Genomic DNA, 16,131 nt, shown 5'->3' with positions numbered 1-16,131 from the left:
AAAAATGATTAGATATGGGAATAGGAACACATTCTCGTAAAACTGCTGTGAAAGTAGTTGATTCATTTCAAAGGAAATTAAAAAAGAAATATTTAATAAATTATTGAAAATAATTTGAATATATTGTTTGATTATTGACGAAGCTTCAACGATATCCTGCAAACTAGTTATTATAGTTTTCTTAAAAGTTGAGGATTCAGTTACATCACCAACAATTTTGTTGAACTAGTTGAATTGGGAAAACAAGATGCAGAGACAATATGTTCTTCAGTTATGGAAAGTTTAAATGATGTTGGGCTTACTAAGAACTACTTAGAAAAAAATTTAATAGGATTTTGCTCCGATGGTGCCAGCGTTATGCTTGAGAGAAAATCTGGAGTGAGCACTAGGATTGCAAAAGAGTTTCCAAACATAATAATATGGCACTGTTTAAATCATCGCCTCCATCTTGTTTTAGATGATTCGATAAAGGAAATAAAGCAAGGAAATCATTTTAAAATATTTATTGATAAGATATATACTATTTTTCATCATTCCAATAAGAACCAAATTGAACTTTCCAAAATATCCGAACAACTTGGAATTTAAATTATAAAGATTAGTAGAGTTTTGGGACCAAGATGGGCTGACTGTAGTTTAAGGTCAACCCTAGCTGTGCCGCGCTTATCCAGCGCTACATCACTATTTTTATTCAAATAAAAAAGTACTTAGTTATGGCTGCCCGTCTTGAAAATATATATTTTATAACTGATTTGGCATTGATGATTGATATTTTAAACGAAATTTCTCTTCTTTCAAATGCACTGCAAGCAAGAAACATAGGCATACTAAAGGCTGAAAAACTCGTGATAAGATCTATTAAAGCATTTCAAATGCTCGGAAAGGAAAAGGGTCCATTCGAAAAAAAAAAGCTGATGAATTAATTACTTCAGAAATCTTCAAAAATATAAAATTTGTATAACATCATCGATTTGTCGGCTTCTTCGGGAAAGACTTTTAGAAAACATCATAACAAATTTTTAAAAAAGACCAATGGATTGTGAACATTTAAAAGCAAGTTGTAGCCAATTTCAAGATAGGAATAAATTACAATTTCTCAATTTTTTGGAGCCAGATTACTGGAATATTGAAGAAGTACTGGTTCCATGGAAAGCAGCTGAAGAACAATTGCTCGTATTTATTGACATTTTTAATTACCAAACTGATTTTAATGATTATCGAGATTTCGTGGAAAACGTTTTAAAAAATTCCCAGAATTATGCAATTCCTGAAAGTGTTCAAAGAGCTAAAAATATTGTCAGAACATTTACTGTAAGTTCAGCAGGAGTGGAAAGGGCTTTTTCAAAGATGAACATAATATGTTCAGAGAACAGATGTCGCCTAACTGTTTCTAATAAATCAAACACAATGACTATTAGTCTAATCGGCCTACCTCTAAAGGAATGGGATCCTACTCCTACAGAGAAAAGATGGTTAAGGATAAATCACTCAGCCGATGATGCTCGGATAAAAGCAAAATTGCAAGTTAGGACGGAAATCAAGAAGCAATAACAGTTTCATTGTTTTTTGTAAGGTATTATTTAATATTTTTTCATTAATATTTTAAAACTCTTTCTTATAACATAATCTAGTTTTGTGGACCTTTTTTATTGTTCTTATTTAAGTATTAACTGCATGAAATAATAAATTACCTTTCGATATATAGTTTTTTTATACCTACAACGGTCATTAGGGCAGCGAACTGGTTGTTAAATCATTTGAATCCCACCACTGCCTCAAAGTACAGGTACCACCTCAGTTCACAACTTGGTGTTGGTCTCTTCTCCAACAGAAACTTTCTCTCATGGCAATTTCAGCCTCACATTGTTTGGCATTACAAGAATACAAAATGTGATGATCTGTGAGATTTCTATTCTTCTTTTCCTTGATTGGATTATCATTTTAAATCTTTTGGTTAATGCTTGAACAGACTGTGTTAGTAAAATTATTCTTATAGGAATGAAATACATTATTCCACACTCCATCTTAAAATCTTGCTCTTTATCTAAACCTTGGATTTCCAATAAACAAGAAACAAACTCGCAATTATTAATTAAACCAAACTAGATTTTTAACAGACTAAGAGGTAAAAAACTTGCTTCTTCTCCAAATGGTAGTTACACATTCTAGTCTCTTTCCAAAGTTACTGGCCACAACTTTTGTCTATCTATAAACCACCCCTCTTAAAGCCTGATGGTTCCACTGCCTCTTCGGTCAAATTATTAGCCTTTTCTTCTAACTCTTGTATTGACAAACTTGTTAAACTATGTCTTACCATGGCTAATTACACAACATTCATTGCCTCAAGTGGTCTTTCATCAAAACAATGTCAGAAGAATTTCAAACAATATCAATAAGACGAAAGCTCCAGGTCCTGATGTCATTTCTCCACTGTTCTGCATTGCCTTTTTACATTTTCTTATTCCACTAGTACTATTCCTTATGCTGGGAAATTTGTATCCCATCATTTCCAAAAAAGGGACAAATCTCTCCTAGTCAAGTAATGTCTGATTGCACTTACCATAACTCTTTCTAAAATAATAGAGAAATCCATTAAGCATGAACTCATAAACTATCTTGTAACCTTCCATTTCATCAATGATCGGCAATACACATACCATCAGTGTCAGTCAACTGGTGATATTTGATTTATATTACCTATTTATGGACAAATTCAATGGAAAAGTTTGGTGAATCTTAAGCAGTTATTACTCTTCACATTTCTAAGGCTTTTGATTGTGTTTGACATAAATGTATTTTAAATATGCTCCCATCTTATGGATTGCCAACGTTTTTTTTTTAAATTGGGTATCCAATTTTCTCCTTGACCAATCCCTGCTGGTGAATGGTAGATGGCCTCTGTTTCCTGTCTTCTCAACTAATTTTGGTGTTCCCCAAGGTTCAGTTCTTTTTCTGACTTTTTTTAATTTTGTATATTAATGACCTTTCACTGACTTGAAATCCTATCCAAACTTTTGTTGTTGATAGAACATTGCATTCCACCGTCCAGTTTGGGGAACCTTGCCCTATGCAAACAGTTTCAAATTCTTGAATATCCACTGCCAATTTCTTAAATGCTGATCTTCGGGTAATTCTCCAGTGGGACAAAGATAACTTAACATCAGACCTTTTAAAACTCAGTCTTGCCTTAATGTTGCAAAGATGAGTCTAGAGTTCCTATGCTTATCTTCAGTGATACTCAGATTTCTAGACAAGATCATATATCTCTATTGGGGAGTACCCTGACTTCTAATCTCTCTTGGCATAAACACATTACAAATATTGCTTCCTCTACATCTAATAAAAAAACTGGGTTTTTTTGTTTTGCTCTCAATGTTACTTTTCTTCTCAAAAACTACACATTCTTTACAAACTCAAATCCATCCTACTATAGAATAATGTTCCCACATCTAGGGTAGTGACCTAAAAACTCTCTCAGTCTTTTAGACTCCATTTAAAAGAATGCAGTAAGATTAATCAATGACTCATTTCTTACACAGTCTCTCCATTCCGTATCTCATAGATATTCTGTTTCTGCTGCATGCCTTTTCAATAGATACTTCCACAGTCACTATTCTTCTGAACCAAAATCTCTAATTCCACATTCTCTTCCAAACCTGTCCACGCATGCATGCTGCAACCAGTCAAAATTCATTCCTGTACAACTCCAAACCCAAAGAATCAACTTTTCTTCTTCCTCATTTATCTCTTTAATTTCTGTTTTCTGAAACAACCTTCCTTAACAAGTTACAATTGCAATCTAGAGAAACTCATGCCTAATGTCAAGAAAGATTGTGGTTGCAATTTTCATTGAAAAAAAAAAAAAAAATACTAAAAATGACTCATTTAAAGTCAGGATTACAGAATTGTATGCTAAAATTTGGTCACTAGCAGAAAGTGACCCCACAAGGACTTGCATGGCTATATGCAACATTTGAAGATCCGAAGATATTAAAAAAGACTGGTCCTTCACACAATTATCTAATGCAGCTGCAAGATTACTGATACTAGGTAACTGAGTAAAGGAAGAAACATAAATGAAGATGGCTACTCAACATAGCCAGGAAGAGATAAACTGGATCCATGGAATAATCACAACTGAACCCCACTCATCAGCTTTGAAATTCATATCCAGATAGCAATCATTTGATTGCTATCTGGATATGGATTGCATTGATATGGATATAATATTCCAAACCTCGTGTTGTTTGGCATTACAAGAATGCAAAATGGGATGACCTGAGAGATTTCTTCTCTTCTTTTCCTTGGTCGGATTACTGTTTCAAAACTTCTGATGTCAACATTTGCTCAGAACGTGTAAGTGAAATTATTCTTGTAGGAATGGAATCCTTTATTCCACACTCCACTTTAAAATCTCGTCCTTTATCTAAACTTGGTTTTCAAATAAATGTGCTAAGGCGGTTCAGGAGAAGAATATTGCATATCATAATTGCTTGTTTCCAATTCTTCAGTTTCATATTCTGCCTACTCCAAAGTTTGCAATAATTGTAAAGCAGTTACTAACCAGTCCAAACTAAATTTTGAACAGGCTAAGAGTAGAAAACTTGCTTCTTGCCCTAATGGTAGCCGAGCATTCTGGTCTCTTGCCAAAGCTATTGGCCACAACTTTTGCCCATCTCTGCTCCCACCTCTGTCAAAACCAGATGGTTCTATTTTCACTTCAGTCAAGGAAAAAGTTGACTGCTAGCATCCCATTTTTCTTCCAATTCATGTATTTTACCAAGTGATCTTGGTAAAACACTTCCCACCATTCCCAACACACTCCATTCAATGCCTCCTGTAGTCTTCCGTCAAAAGGATGTCAGAAGGATTTTGATGTATCTTGATGCTAAGAAAGCTCCAGGTCCTGATGGCATTTCTCCACTTGTTCTCAAAATGTGTTCTCTTGAACTTACTCCTGTTCTTTGCCGCCTTTTTTCACTTTCTTATTCCAAAGGCTTTTTTTTTTTTCCTTCTGCTTGGAAATTAGCTCTTATTCAGTCAGTTCCCAAAAAGGATGACAAATCCCTCCCATCCAATTATTGGTCCATTGCAATTACTTCTACTCTTTCTAAAGTAATGGGGAAATCAATTAATTGCCAACTCTTAAACTACCTAGAAACCTTCTATCTGATCAATTATCACCAGTATGAACACCGTCGATGTCGATCCACTGCTAATATAATATATTGGCTTCTGTTACCCATTTATGGCCAAATTCATTGGAAACGTTTAATGAAACACATACAGTTGCTCTTGACATCTTAAAGGCTTTTGATCGTGTTTAGCTTAAAAGTCTTCTAAACAAGCTTTCATCTTATGGTTTGGCAACTGTTTTTTGTAATGGGTTATCCAGTTTTCTCTCTGATCGTTCACTAAGGATGATGGTAGATGTCTCTCTGTCTTCTAACTTCTCCACTAACTGGTGTCCCCCAAAGTTCAGTTCTTACCCCCACTCTTTTCCTGTTGTATATTAATGATCTTCTTCCATGGCCTGGAAATCCTATCTATTGTTTTGCTGATGACAGCACATTGCATTCCACTTTCCATTTTGAGAAACCTTGCCCTGCTCAATCAGCTTCAATTTCTCAAATATCCGCTACCAATTCCTTAAATGCCGATTTCCAGGTAATTTTCCAGTGGGGCAAAGACAACTTAGTTGATTTCAGTCCTTCTAAAACTCAGTCCTGTCTTATTTCTGGCAAAAAAGGATTCTTCTGCTCCTATGCTTATATTTGGTGACAATCCAACTTCTAGGCAAGATGATATATATCTTTTGGAGATTACCCTGACTTCTAATCTTTCTTGGCACATGCACCTTACAAATATTCTTCCTCTGCATCTAAAAAACTTGGTTTTCTCTTTCGCTCTTGGCATTACTTTTCTTCCAAACAGCTGTTCACTCTGTACAAATTGCAAATCTGCCCTACCATGGAATATTATTCCCACATTTGGGGCTGTGCCCCCAAAACCTATCTCAGGCTTCTAGATTCCATTCAGAAGAGGGCAGTTAGGTTAATAAATGACTCATCTGAACAATCATCAAACTACCGGCGATCTTTATTCAGAAGAACAAAGTCTGTTCTTTGTTTTTCATTCAAGGCAATGTGTAAAGCAATCGAACAAATAACAAACATCGGACTACTACAGGTAGTCTGCTGTTTGTTCTTTGTTCAAGGCAAGGTAAGGTAAAAGGCAATGATTACGTACTACATCTTGAATACAGCATAAGGTCTGGGGGTCTCATTTAAAGAAGGATGTGGATCTGTGTTCAAAATAGTGCAGAATAGAGCAAGAGGGAAGCAAAAAGTGCTCTTACACAAAGACTTCAGTTCTGTGAAGTGCAGAATCTAGTGATTGGCACCTTCAAGGTGATCGAATTGAGGTGTTTAAGGTTTTGAATGGATTGTGTAAGCTCAATGCTAATGAAATCCTTTCTCTTTCTCAGACTACACACATGAGGGGACATAAATTCGAAAATTGAGGAAGGATGGGTGCAGGGCAATGTGCAGAAATTTTCATTAATCCAGCAGGTAGTTGATAGCTGGAAGAAGCTTCCTTCTGGTGGTGTTGTTGTTGTTGTTGTTGTTGTTGTGGAAGTGGGTAGTTTCAATAAATTCAAGGAAGAACTTTTTTTTTTTTTTTTTTTTTTTCCTTTGGTAGTTATTGGCGCATCGGCTTCTGTGGCCATAATGCACCTCCCAAGGTTTTTGCAGTACTTTGATACAAGCCCGAGGCGGGATTCGAACCCGCGACCTTTGGGTTGCCAGGAAGGCACTTTACCCACCAAGCTAGCCCGGTCGGCCAAGGAAGAACTACAAACTATTAGAGGTGATGAATAGGTGATATATTAAGTTCTTTTGTTGTTTTCCCCTCCCCCTCACTGATTCTGCACAAATAATAGTGGCAAACGATGCTTTCTTGCATCATTTGTCACTATTACTACTAATTATAACCCCAGAATGTTCCAGCTTACAGAGTAACCTCTCAGTCAGAACTGAGTCAAACTCTTTGTTAAATTCCAAAAACAATATCAAGTTTCATACATCCAGCTCATAAGAAACTCTGTCAAAATTATACTTAATAGCTAAACTTGATTTACCTTTAAAAAACTATGCTGTATTTCCATCATATTTCCATTTATAACTACATGATCCCATAATGCACCATTGAATTGCCCCTTGATTGTTTTCTACATCAGCATGTTCGGGAGGCAACTAGAGGGAGTAATACTCTTGATCTGATTATCAGTAGTGATTCTTTATGCATTAAGAATCTGCAGATAAAGCAACCACTAGGTTGCAGTGATCACAGTGTGCTGAAGTGGGATTTACTCAAAGAAGTAACTACCATCAGGAATAAAGGGAAAGGTTTCTGCTTTTGTAAAGGCAACTACGGTGATCTAAGACAGTATTTAAATTCTATACAGGGGGACCAACTGATGATGTTACCAACAGCAAATTCAAAATGGGAAGCATTCAAAGAATTTATCTTGGAAGCTACTAAGCTTTTCACACCAACAAAGAAATATTGTTCAAGATTTAGGCCTAAATGGATGTCAGATGAACTAATTAAACATGTGACAGAGAAGAAAAATATATGGGATACATATAAATTAACATGTGACACAGAAGCCTATGATAGATATAAGATGGTCTGTAACCAAGTTACAAAGGAGGTTAGGCAGGCAAAGGCAGATTACGAGAAATCTTTGGCAAACGATGCAAAGAAAAACAGAAAAGAGTTCTTTACCTATGTAAACACTAGAAGGAAAGGGATGAATCAGATTGGTCCACTGGATATTGATGTTCAACTGTTTATGATCCTGCACAGGTGGCTAACAAACTAAATGAGTATTTTGTGTCTACATTCACACATGAGGAGTTATTCGGGGAGGGGAATGCCAGAGATAAATTAAACTCTGGCAGTGAGCTAGATGATTTTGTAATAACTGAGAGGAAAGTGGAGGAGAAATTGTTGAAGATAAACATAAAAAAGGCACCCAGGGTGGACGGGATCTATCCAGTTATATTAAAGGAGGCAGCAAAGGAAGTAAACAAACCCTTAGCCATAATTATGAGAGCTTCTTTGGACTCGGGGGAGGTACCCATAGACTGAAGATGTGCAAATGTGACCTCAATTCACAAAGGAGGATGAAAGGGAAACTCAAGTAATTATAGACCTGTTAGTTTAACTTCTGTACCAGGAAAATTAATGGAGGCCTGGTTAAAGAAGCACTGCAGGATCATCTAGACAAGACTTCAGTTATAGCTCGGACATGGCATGGGTTTGTTAAGGGGAAGTCTTGTCTGATTAATTTGATTGGATACTATGATGTAGTCACAAAGGAACTAGATGCAGGGAATAATTTTGATATCATATATTTGGATCTTAAAAAAGGCTTTTGATACTGTTGCACATGGAAGACTGCTGAACAAATTGGAGTAGTGTGGCACTGGAGGCAAATTGCTGCTATGAATAAAGGGATGGTTGAGTGGGAGAAGACAGAGAGTGGTAATGAATGGACACTGCTCATCGTGGACTACTGTTATTAGTGGAGTCCCTCGGGGTTCAGTGTTGGGTCCATTATTATTTTCTGTATTTATAAATGATATTGTTGATGAGCTTAATGAACAAGTTTGCAGAGGATACGAAGGTTGACAGTGTTGTTAAGGACACTAATGACAGTATGCTGCTGCAACAGGATCTAGAAAAGTTGAGCAGATGGGCTGAGAGGCGGCAAATGAAGTTTAACATTGACAAATGTAAAGTACTACATGTGGGAAGCAGTAACCCCAGAGTAAGGTATCAACTTTGTGGTACTACACTGACAGTGGTAGAGAACAAAAGGGACCTGGGGGTAATTGTGCAGGAAGATATAAAGTTTTCTGAGCAGTGCAGACAATCTGCAAGAATAGCCGATGGTGTCTTGTCAATGATATACAGGAATTTTTTCTACCAGGGATAAGGATGTGATTATCCCCTTGTATAAGGCAATGGTCAGGCCACTACTTTTTTTTTTTTTTTTTTTTTTATGAGAACCCCAAACACGAGAGGTATTAGAACCTATAGTACTTAGTACCGTGCTTGGGTTGGAGGTTGAGAAGACGAAAGAAGATATTTGTTGACATTGGACTTGAACTTCTGTAGATTGTAATTTTCAGGAAATACGTATGAAGGAAGGTTGTTCCAGAAAACAGCAGTTGAATGAATAAATGAGGAAGATGAAAAGTTGGTTCTGTGGGGGGTTTGAAGTTGGACAGTAAATGGATGTTGGCTGGTGGCAGCACATGTTCGGACTGTTTTGAAAGAGAGAGCGGGAATTATAGAAGCCAATTCAGAAGAACAGTGCCCATGTAAGTATCTGTAGAAGAGGCATGCAGCAGAAACAGTACGTCTATGAGAAAGCGAGTGGAGAGACTCTGTTAGAGATGAATCATTACTTAACCTAACTGCCCTCTTCTGAATGGAATCAAGAAGCCTGAGAGAGGTTTTGGGGGCATCACCCCAGATGTGGGAACAATATTCCATGGCAGGGCGGATTTGCGATTTATACAGAGTGAGCAGCTGTTTGGAAGCAAAGTAACGCCGAGAGCGAAAGAGAAAACCAAGTTTTTTAGATGCAGAGGAAGCAATATTTGTAATGTGCTTGTGCCAAGAAAGATTAGAAGTCAGAGTAATCCCCAAAAGAGATATATCATTTTGCCTAGAAATCGGAGTGTCACTAAAGATAAGCATAGGAGCAGAAGAATCCTTTTTGCGAGATATAAGACAAGACTGAGTTTTAGAAGGGTTGAAATCAACTAAGTTGTCTTTGCCCCACTGGAGAATTACCTGAAGATCGGCATTTAAGGAATTGGCAGCAGATTTTCGAGAACCTGAAGCTGATTGAGCAGGACAAGGTTTCTCAAAATGGAAAGTTGAATGCAATGCGCTATCATTGGCAAAACTATGGATAGGATTTCCAGTCAATGGAAGGTCATTGATATACAAGAGGAAAAGAGTGGGGGAAAGAACTGAACCTTGGGGAACACCGGCATTAGTGGAGAAGTTAGAAGACAGAGAGCCATCTACCATCACCCTCAGTGAGCGATCAGTGAGAAAACTGGATAACCAATTACTAAAAACAGTTGGCAAACCATAAGATGGAAGCTTGTTTAGAAGACCTTTATGCCAAACACGATCAAAAGCCTTTGAGATGTCAAGAGCAACTACTTGTGTTTCACCGAACCTTTCCATTGAATTAGTCCATAAATGGGTAACATAAGCCAGAATATCACCAGTGGATCGACACTGACGGAATCCATACTGGCGATCGTTGATCAGACGGGAGGTTTCTAGGTAGTTTAAGAGTTGGCGGTTAATTGATTTCTCCATTACTTTAGAAAGAGTAGAAGTAATTGCAATGGGACGATAATTGGATGGGAGGGATTTGTCACCCTTTTTAGGAACTGGCTGGATATGAGCAAATTTCCAAGCAGAAGGAAAAACACCTTTGGAATAAGAAAGTGAAAAAAGGCGGCAAAGAATAGGAGTAAATTCAGGAGCACAAGTTTTGAGAACAAGTGGAGAAATAACATCAGGACCTGGCGCTTTCTTAGCATCAAGATTCATCAAAATCCTTCTGATATCCTTTTGACGGAAGACCACAGGAGGCATTGAATGGAGCGTGTTAGGAGTTGTGGGAGGTGTTTTACCAAGATCATTAATACATGAGCTGGAAGAAAAATGGGATGCTAGCAGGTCAGCTTTATCCTTGGCTGAAGTGACAACAGAACCATCTGGTTTGGACAGAGGTGGGAGCAGAGATGGGCAAAAGTTGCGGCCAATAGCTTTGGAAAGAGACCAGAATTCTCGGCTACCATTAGGGCAAGAAGCAAGTTTTCTACTCTTAGCCTGTTCAAACTCTAGTTTGGACTGATTAATAAATGCTTTACAATTGTTGCGAGCTTTGGTGTAGGCAGAAAATGAAACTGAAGAATTAGAAACAAGCCAATTACGATATGCAACATTCTTCTCTTGGACAGCCTTAGCACATTTATTGGAAAACCAAGGTTTAGATAAAGGATGAGATTTTAAAGTGGAGTGTGGGATAAAGTATTCCATTCCTGCAAGAATAATTTCACTGACACGATCTGAGCAAACGTTGACATCAGAAGTTTCGAAACAGTAATCAGACCGAGGAAAAGAAGAAATGAAATCTCGCAGTCACTTTGCATTCTTGTAATGCCAAACAATACGAGGTTGGGAATAGCCATGAGATAAAGGTTCCATTGGAGAAGAGACAATCATCAAGTTGTGATCTGAAGTGCCTAAAGGACCTCTCACTTCGACCTTGTACTTAGAAGGATTGTTTGTGAGAAAAAGATCAAGCGTATTGGCTGTATGATTAGGATTGTCCGGTATTCTTGTAGGTAAATGAACAATCTGTGCTAGGTCATTAGTAATTGCAAAAGCCTCAGCATCTCGACCTGCTGGGTCTGTGTGACTAGAAAATGGAAGCCAGCTGGAGTTGTGAACGTTAAAATCACCAAGGAAAATTACCTCACTGTTAGGAAAGTTAGACTGGAGAAAGTCAAGTCGCAAAGAGAGGAAGTCAAAGAGCTCCAAGTGATTAGTGGAGTTGGGAGAACGGTAGAGACAACAGATGAATTTGACACAATGAGGTAGAGAGATTTTAAGCCAGAGAAGATCAAAGAGAGGAGATTCCAAATTGCGAAGTCTCTGACAGGGAATATCAGAACGGACATATGCACAAGTACCACCTTTGAGGCGAAAGGAATCATACAGCAAATAATTTGGACATCTGAGACGAGAAGTAGTTGAATCAACTGATAACTGAGATTCAGTCAGAAAAAGTAGATGGGGTTTGGAAGACTGCAAGTGGAAATGGACATCGTTGAGATTGGAATTAAGACCACGTATATTTGTGAAATGAATTAGGAAGTCCTTGGGAGGTTTAGATCTTTTCGCAGATAAGCTTGCTCTATTATTTTGACAATTCATGGTGTATTCAATAGTAAGAAAAAGTGGGTGGGACATGCTGTATGAAGTAATGAAATTTTTGGATATGGCGTACATGTGGTAAGAATATACCCAGATCCTTGACATAACGTGGCCTCGACAATGCTCCCCGCATACACACTACTCGGACTCCCTCCAGTCACTATCTGGCAGAGTAGAGGTAGCAAGATTATACACTAGCTGATCCGGAAGCCTCCTAGAGAGTTACCAATAGGTTTGGTCCGGTGTACTCTCTAGCGGCCGGCCTGCGAACACCGTTTTAGAGCTGTACCCTCGAAATGTAAGGAATATTGGATCTCGCCACGATAGTCATCATAACCTCAAAAATCATCAATCATACTGCATGATGGAAGAGATAGGGAAGGGTTGGCCGGAACTTAGCTCTAGAGACTAAACATGGGTTCCACCACTTCAAGCCTCCAATAAGCAAAGTGGTGGTATTTCACCGGTTGATGAGAGTCATCTACCACCTTGTACTGTCTGGTAACATAGAGGGGCGGCGTTCCTCCATGTGGTGTGGGCGCCACACCTCGACCCCTGCTTACGTTGGTTCACACCTGGGTGGTCACCTATCATGTACTTGTGCATGGAGGTTATACCCAGGATTACTAACAGTCCCACCATCGTGAAGGTGCAAGCAGAGGATTTGGCTGTCATAGACCGTCCGGACTTCGCCGAAATTGGGTCCACTTGACTTAAGTGTCAACCGAATATCAGTTCCATCAGCGTTTTAGACTCGCAGGTAGCAAGAACAGCTTGTCTGGCATATCTGAGAGAATGTCTGTGACAACCTCAAGGACCAAAGTACTTGAGTACTGTATACAGTACTACAGTACTTGAGTACTGTATACAGGTCTGGAGGCCTCATTTTAAGAAGGATGTAGAGCTGTTGGAACGTGTACAGAGAAAGGCAACAAGATTAGTGAATGGAACAAAGGGTTGCTCTCATGAAGAAAGGCTTAAGTTTTGCAAATTACAGTGTCTGGAGAATAGGCACCCTGTGAGGTGCTCTGATTGAGGTGTATAAAGCCTTGAATGGTTTGAGCATGCTCATTGCTGATGGGATTCTTCCTCTTGCTCAGAATAATCACCAGAGAGGGCATAAATTCAAATTGAGGAAAGACAGAGGCAGGATAGATGTGCGGAAGTTTGCCTTTAGCCAGCGGGTAGTTAGTTGGTGGAACAGACTTCCATCTCTTGTTGTGAAAGTTGATAACCTAAATAAATTTAAGGCTCAGCTGGACAGGTATTTGGAATGAACGGAGGGGTGAAATGGGAGCGGTTTTTGATTTTTTTTTTTTTGGCTAATGCTGCATAAGTTAGCATTAGTAGAGGCATCATATGCCTCTACTAATGCTAATGATTATCTCTCTCGCTGAATTCAAACTGGCTGGTCAGTTTGACTTCAATGGTAGGTATAGCATTAATTTTAGGTGGTGCTTGTCTGTTGCTAGCAGAAAATAGAGTTGGATTCGTCAATTTGAATTTAAATACAAAAAAACTGGATGGCAAAATTAAATCAACAGGTTGTGAAAAGTTTATGACAACAATACAAAATATATGCTGCATATAACAATTCATAAAGAAATTGTTACTGTTAGTGATTTATTTACAAATTTTAAATATTATTATATGCTCTAACTTTTCTGTTTGCTACTGTGATATATTAAAAGATAGCTGATATGTGATAATATGTGAAAATTTATTAAGAAATTTCATATTTACCACAATATGAAAACAAACAAGCATGCTTACCTAATGATTGTGCATTAAAGGCAGCAACAAGCTGAGGACTAAGCATAGCTTCAAGTTTATCTTTCAAATGCTCAAGTTTCTGGGATCGATCTTCATAATCAGGAACATCAACTAACATTTCCTATACAATCACTAACGATACATTATCGATATTTATATTTGTGAAATAATTAACTTTTTACAGAAAGAGAAGAAGGATATTAAACTATTAAAACTACAGCTACTAAGGTTATGTTTATTGCCACTGCTAACGTTAGATATGTTGTAAAGGGGACTCAAGTATCCAAATGATATCTGGTTTTCTACTTTGGTTTTGAAGCTGGTTTTCTACTCCATAAGAATTTATCTTCACTAAAAATTGTATTTATAGTTTTTTTTTTTCCAGTTTGTAAATGTGGATATATGTAAATTGATTGTGAAGATGATTTTATTAACTGTTAAATGCTTCAACAAATAATAATAATAATAATAATAAGCCAGGATAATACATCAGAAGCGAGCAGGGAAATACCAGTTGATCGAAGAAATTGTACTGTACTACAAGTACAAACCCCCCAGGCAGTACTAGAGACCCCAACCCACAAGCTGTACTAGAACCATGCCATAATAATGGATAAGCCAATCCCACACAATAGACTGGACATAACCCTTGTGGACAAGAAGGAAAAGGCTACCTATCTGATCAACATAGCGGAACCCAACACTAGCAATATGCAGAAAACCCATGGGGAAAAATTCAGGAAGTACATGAACCTAAGACAGGAGATCAAAGAGATGTAGCATATGCAACGAGTGATGACCATCCCAATCATATGCCTCTACTAATGCTAATGCTAATGCTAATCATCATGTCAACCACAGGTATGGTGCCAAAGACCCTACATAACAGCCTAGCAGCAATGGGTCTCCTACCAAGCACCTACAAGGAACTCCAGAAAATCGCAATCCTGAACACCTGTAGGATAGTCAGAGAGTTCCTCGACCAACAATAACACTAGACATAACAACCACCCTGTGTACTTGGTAGTAATACCCGTCACAAGGTAGAATCCCCAATCAGGGAGAAATAACATAAGAGCAATAATAATAATAAATAACAATAAATAATGACAGCAAATAATAATAAATGGCTCCCATAATTTATCATTTCCAACATTACTATATCTAAAGGGCTGAAAATGTTTATCAAGAATTTATTATATTAAAAAAAAAAAGACAGTAAACTTTCACATATCTGACTCAAAAATCTGGTTTTAACCCCTTCCCAGAAAATTTTTTTTCCCTTAAAATGTGCCATAACGGATCAACCTTTTTAGTTTACAGATTAAAAGTATGCATCATGCGAATATTCATTATATAGTTTTTTTGTGTTTTTTATAAATTTTTTAGTAAAAAATATATGGGAGTAATTAACCCATTTTGGCTATCCCTAGTTATCGCGTGTATGCCAAAAAGTTTGAAAATTATACAGATTTTTTTAATCAATTAGCGCTTCAGCTAAAAGAAAGGAACAGAAAAACACTCTTCGCTATTCATTATATAAATAAATTTAAAAAATCAAGTGGAACACAAGCAATAATCGTGAACTAACAACATTCTGACACACTGCTGCCACAAGTGGATAGTCGAGGCAAGCGTCACTTATGAGCAGCAGTTCAAGAGGGTGCTGAAATATTTTTCAATATAGTTTTCTGATTGGTTAACGCTTATCAGTATTCAGCATTTAGGACGGCAAATTTTATTTTGCTTACTGGCAACACATAGGAACACACGCTAATGTTCTGACATCGCTGCACAATAAGTAAATATAAGTAAAATGAAAGCTGGTTGTCTGCTGCCAGGTAAGAAAATCCCGAGAAATCTCTTGATTTATCTGGCTAATGCAAAATTAGCCAGATAAATGCCTGAGAAAATACTTTTAAATCCTATATTTGGAGGTACAGGAGGGCCTCGATTAACGCGATTAATTCGTCCCGCAAGCACATTGCGCAAAATGGAAACACGTTAATCGAATATAATAACCAATAGGAAAAATTATAATTGGTCCTTGACCTTCTGGAATGTTCATAAAGAATTTTAAAAATACCTTTTAAATAACTTTTTAACTGTATACAATGTAAAAGATAATGAAAATAATTATGGAATTAAATGTTTATTGCATAAAACAGCGGTTCCTAAACTGCGCGCCATGGAATATTTTAAATTTTCAAGGGAAACACAGTGATACTCGACATCTGTCGGACATCGCGCGAACTACTAGCTCGAGGTAGTTCACAGTTTCATTTCTTATTAAATTGTTTGGACCTAACCACT

The 16,131-nt window shown here is 37.4% G+C and overlaps 1 protein-coding gene across 1 annotated transcript in view; it reads right to left on the bottom strand.

Moving 5' to 3' along the window:
• The window catches only part of Cog7 (conserved oligomeric Golgi complex subunit 7), a 335,222-nt gene that overhangs the window by 226,700 nt on the left and 92,391 nt on the right, over positions 1 to 16,131 (bottom strand). Inside the window, exon 9 of the mRNA XM_090382401.1 lies at positions 13,819 to 13,939. Coding sequence (XP_090238527.1) covers positions 13,819 to 13,939 — 121 coding nt within the window. The remainder of the gene's footprint in view (positions 1 to 13,818; positions 13,940 to 16,131) is intronic.

The sequence above is a fragment of the Mastigoproctus giganteus genome, chromosome 10 (assembly GCF_048544385.1).
Source record: "Mastigoproctus giganteus isolate SK-2022 chromosome 10, ASM4854438v1, whole genome shotgun sequence".
Taxonomy (NCBI): domain Eukaryota; kingdom Metazoa; phylum Arthropoda; class Arachnida; order Uropygi; family Thelyphonidae; genus Mastigoproctus; species Mastigoproctus giganteus.
Note: the sequence above shows the minus strand (reverse complement) of the source record. Positions and strands in the feature narration are given on the sequence as shown.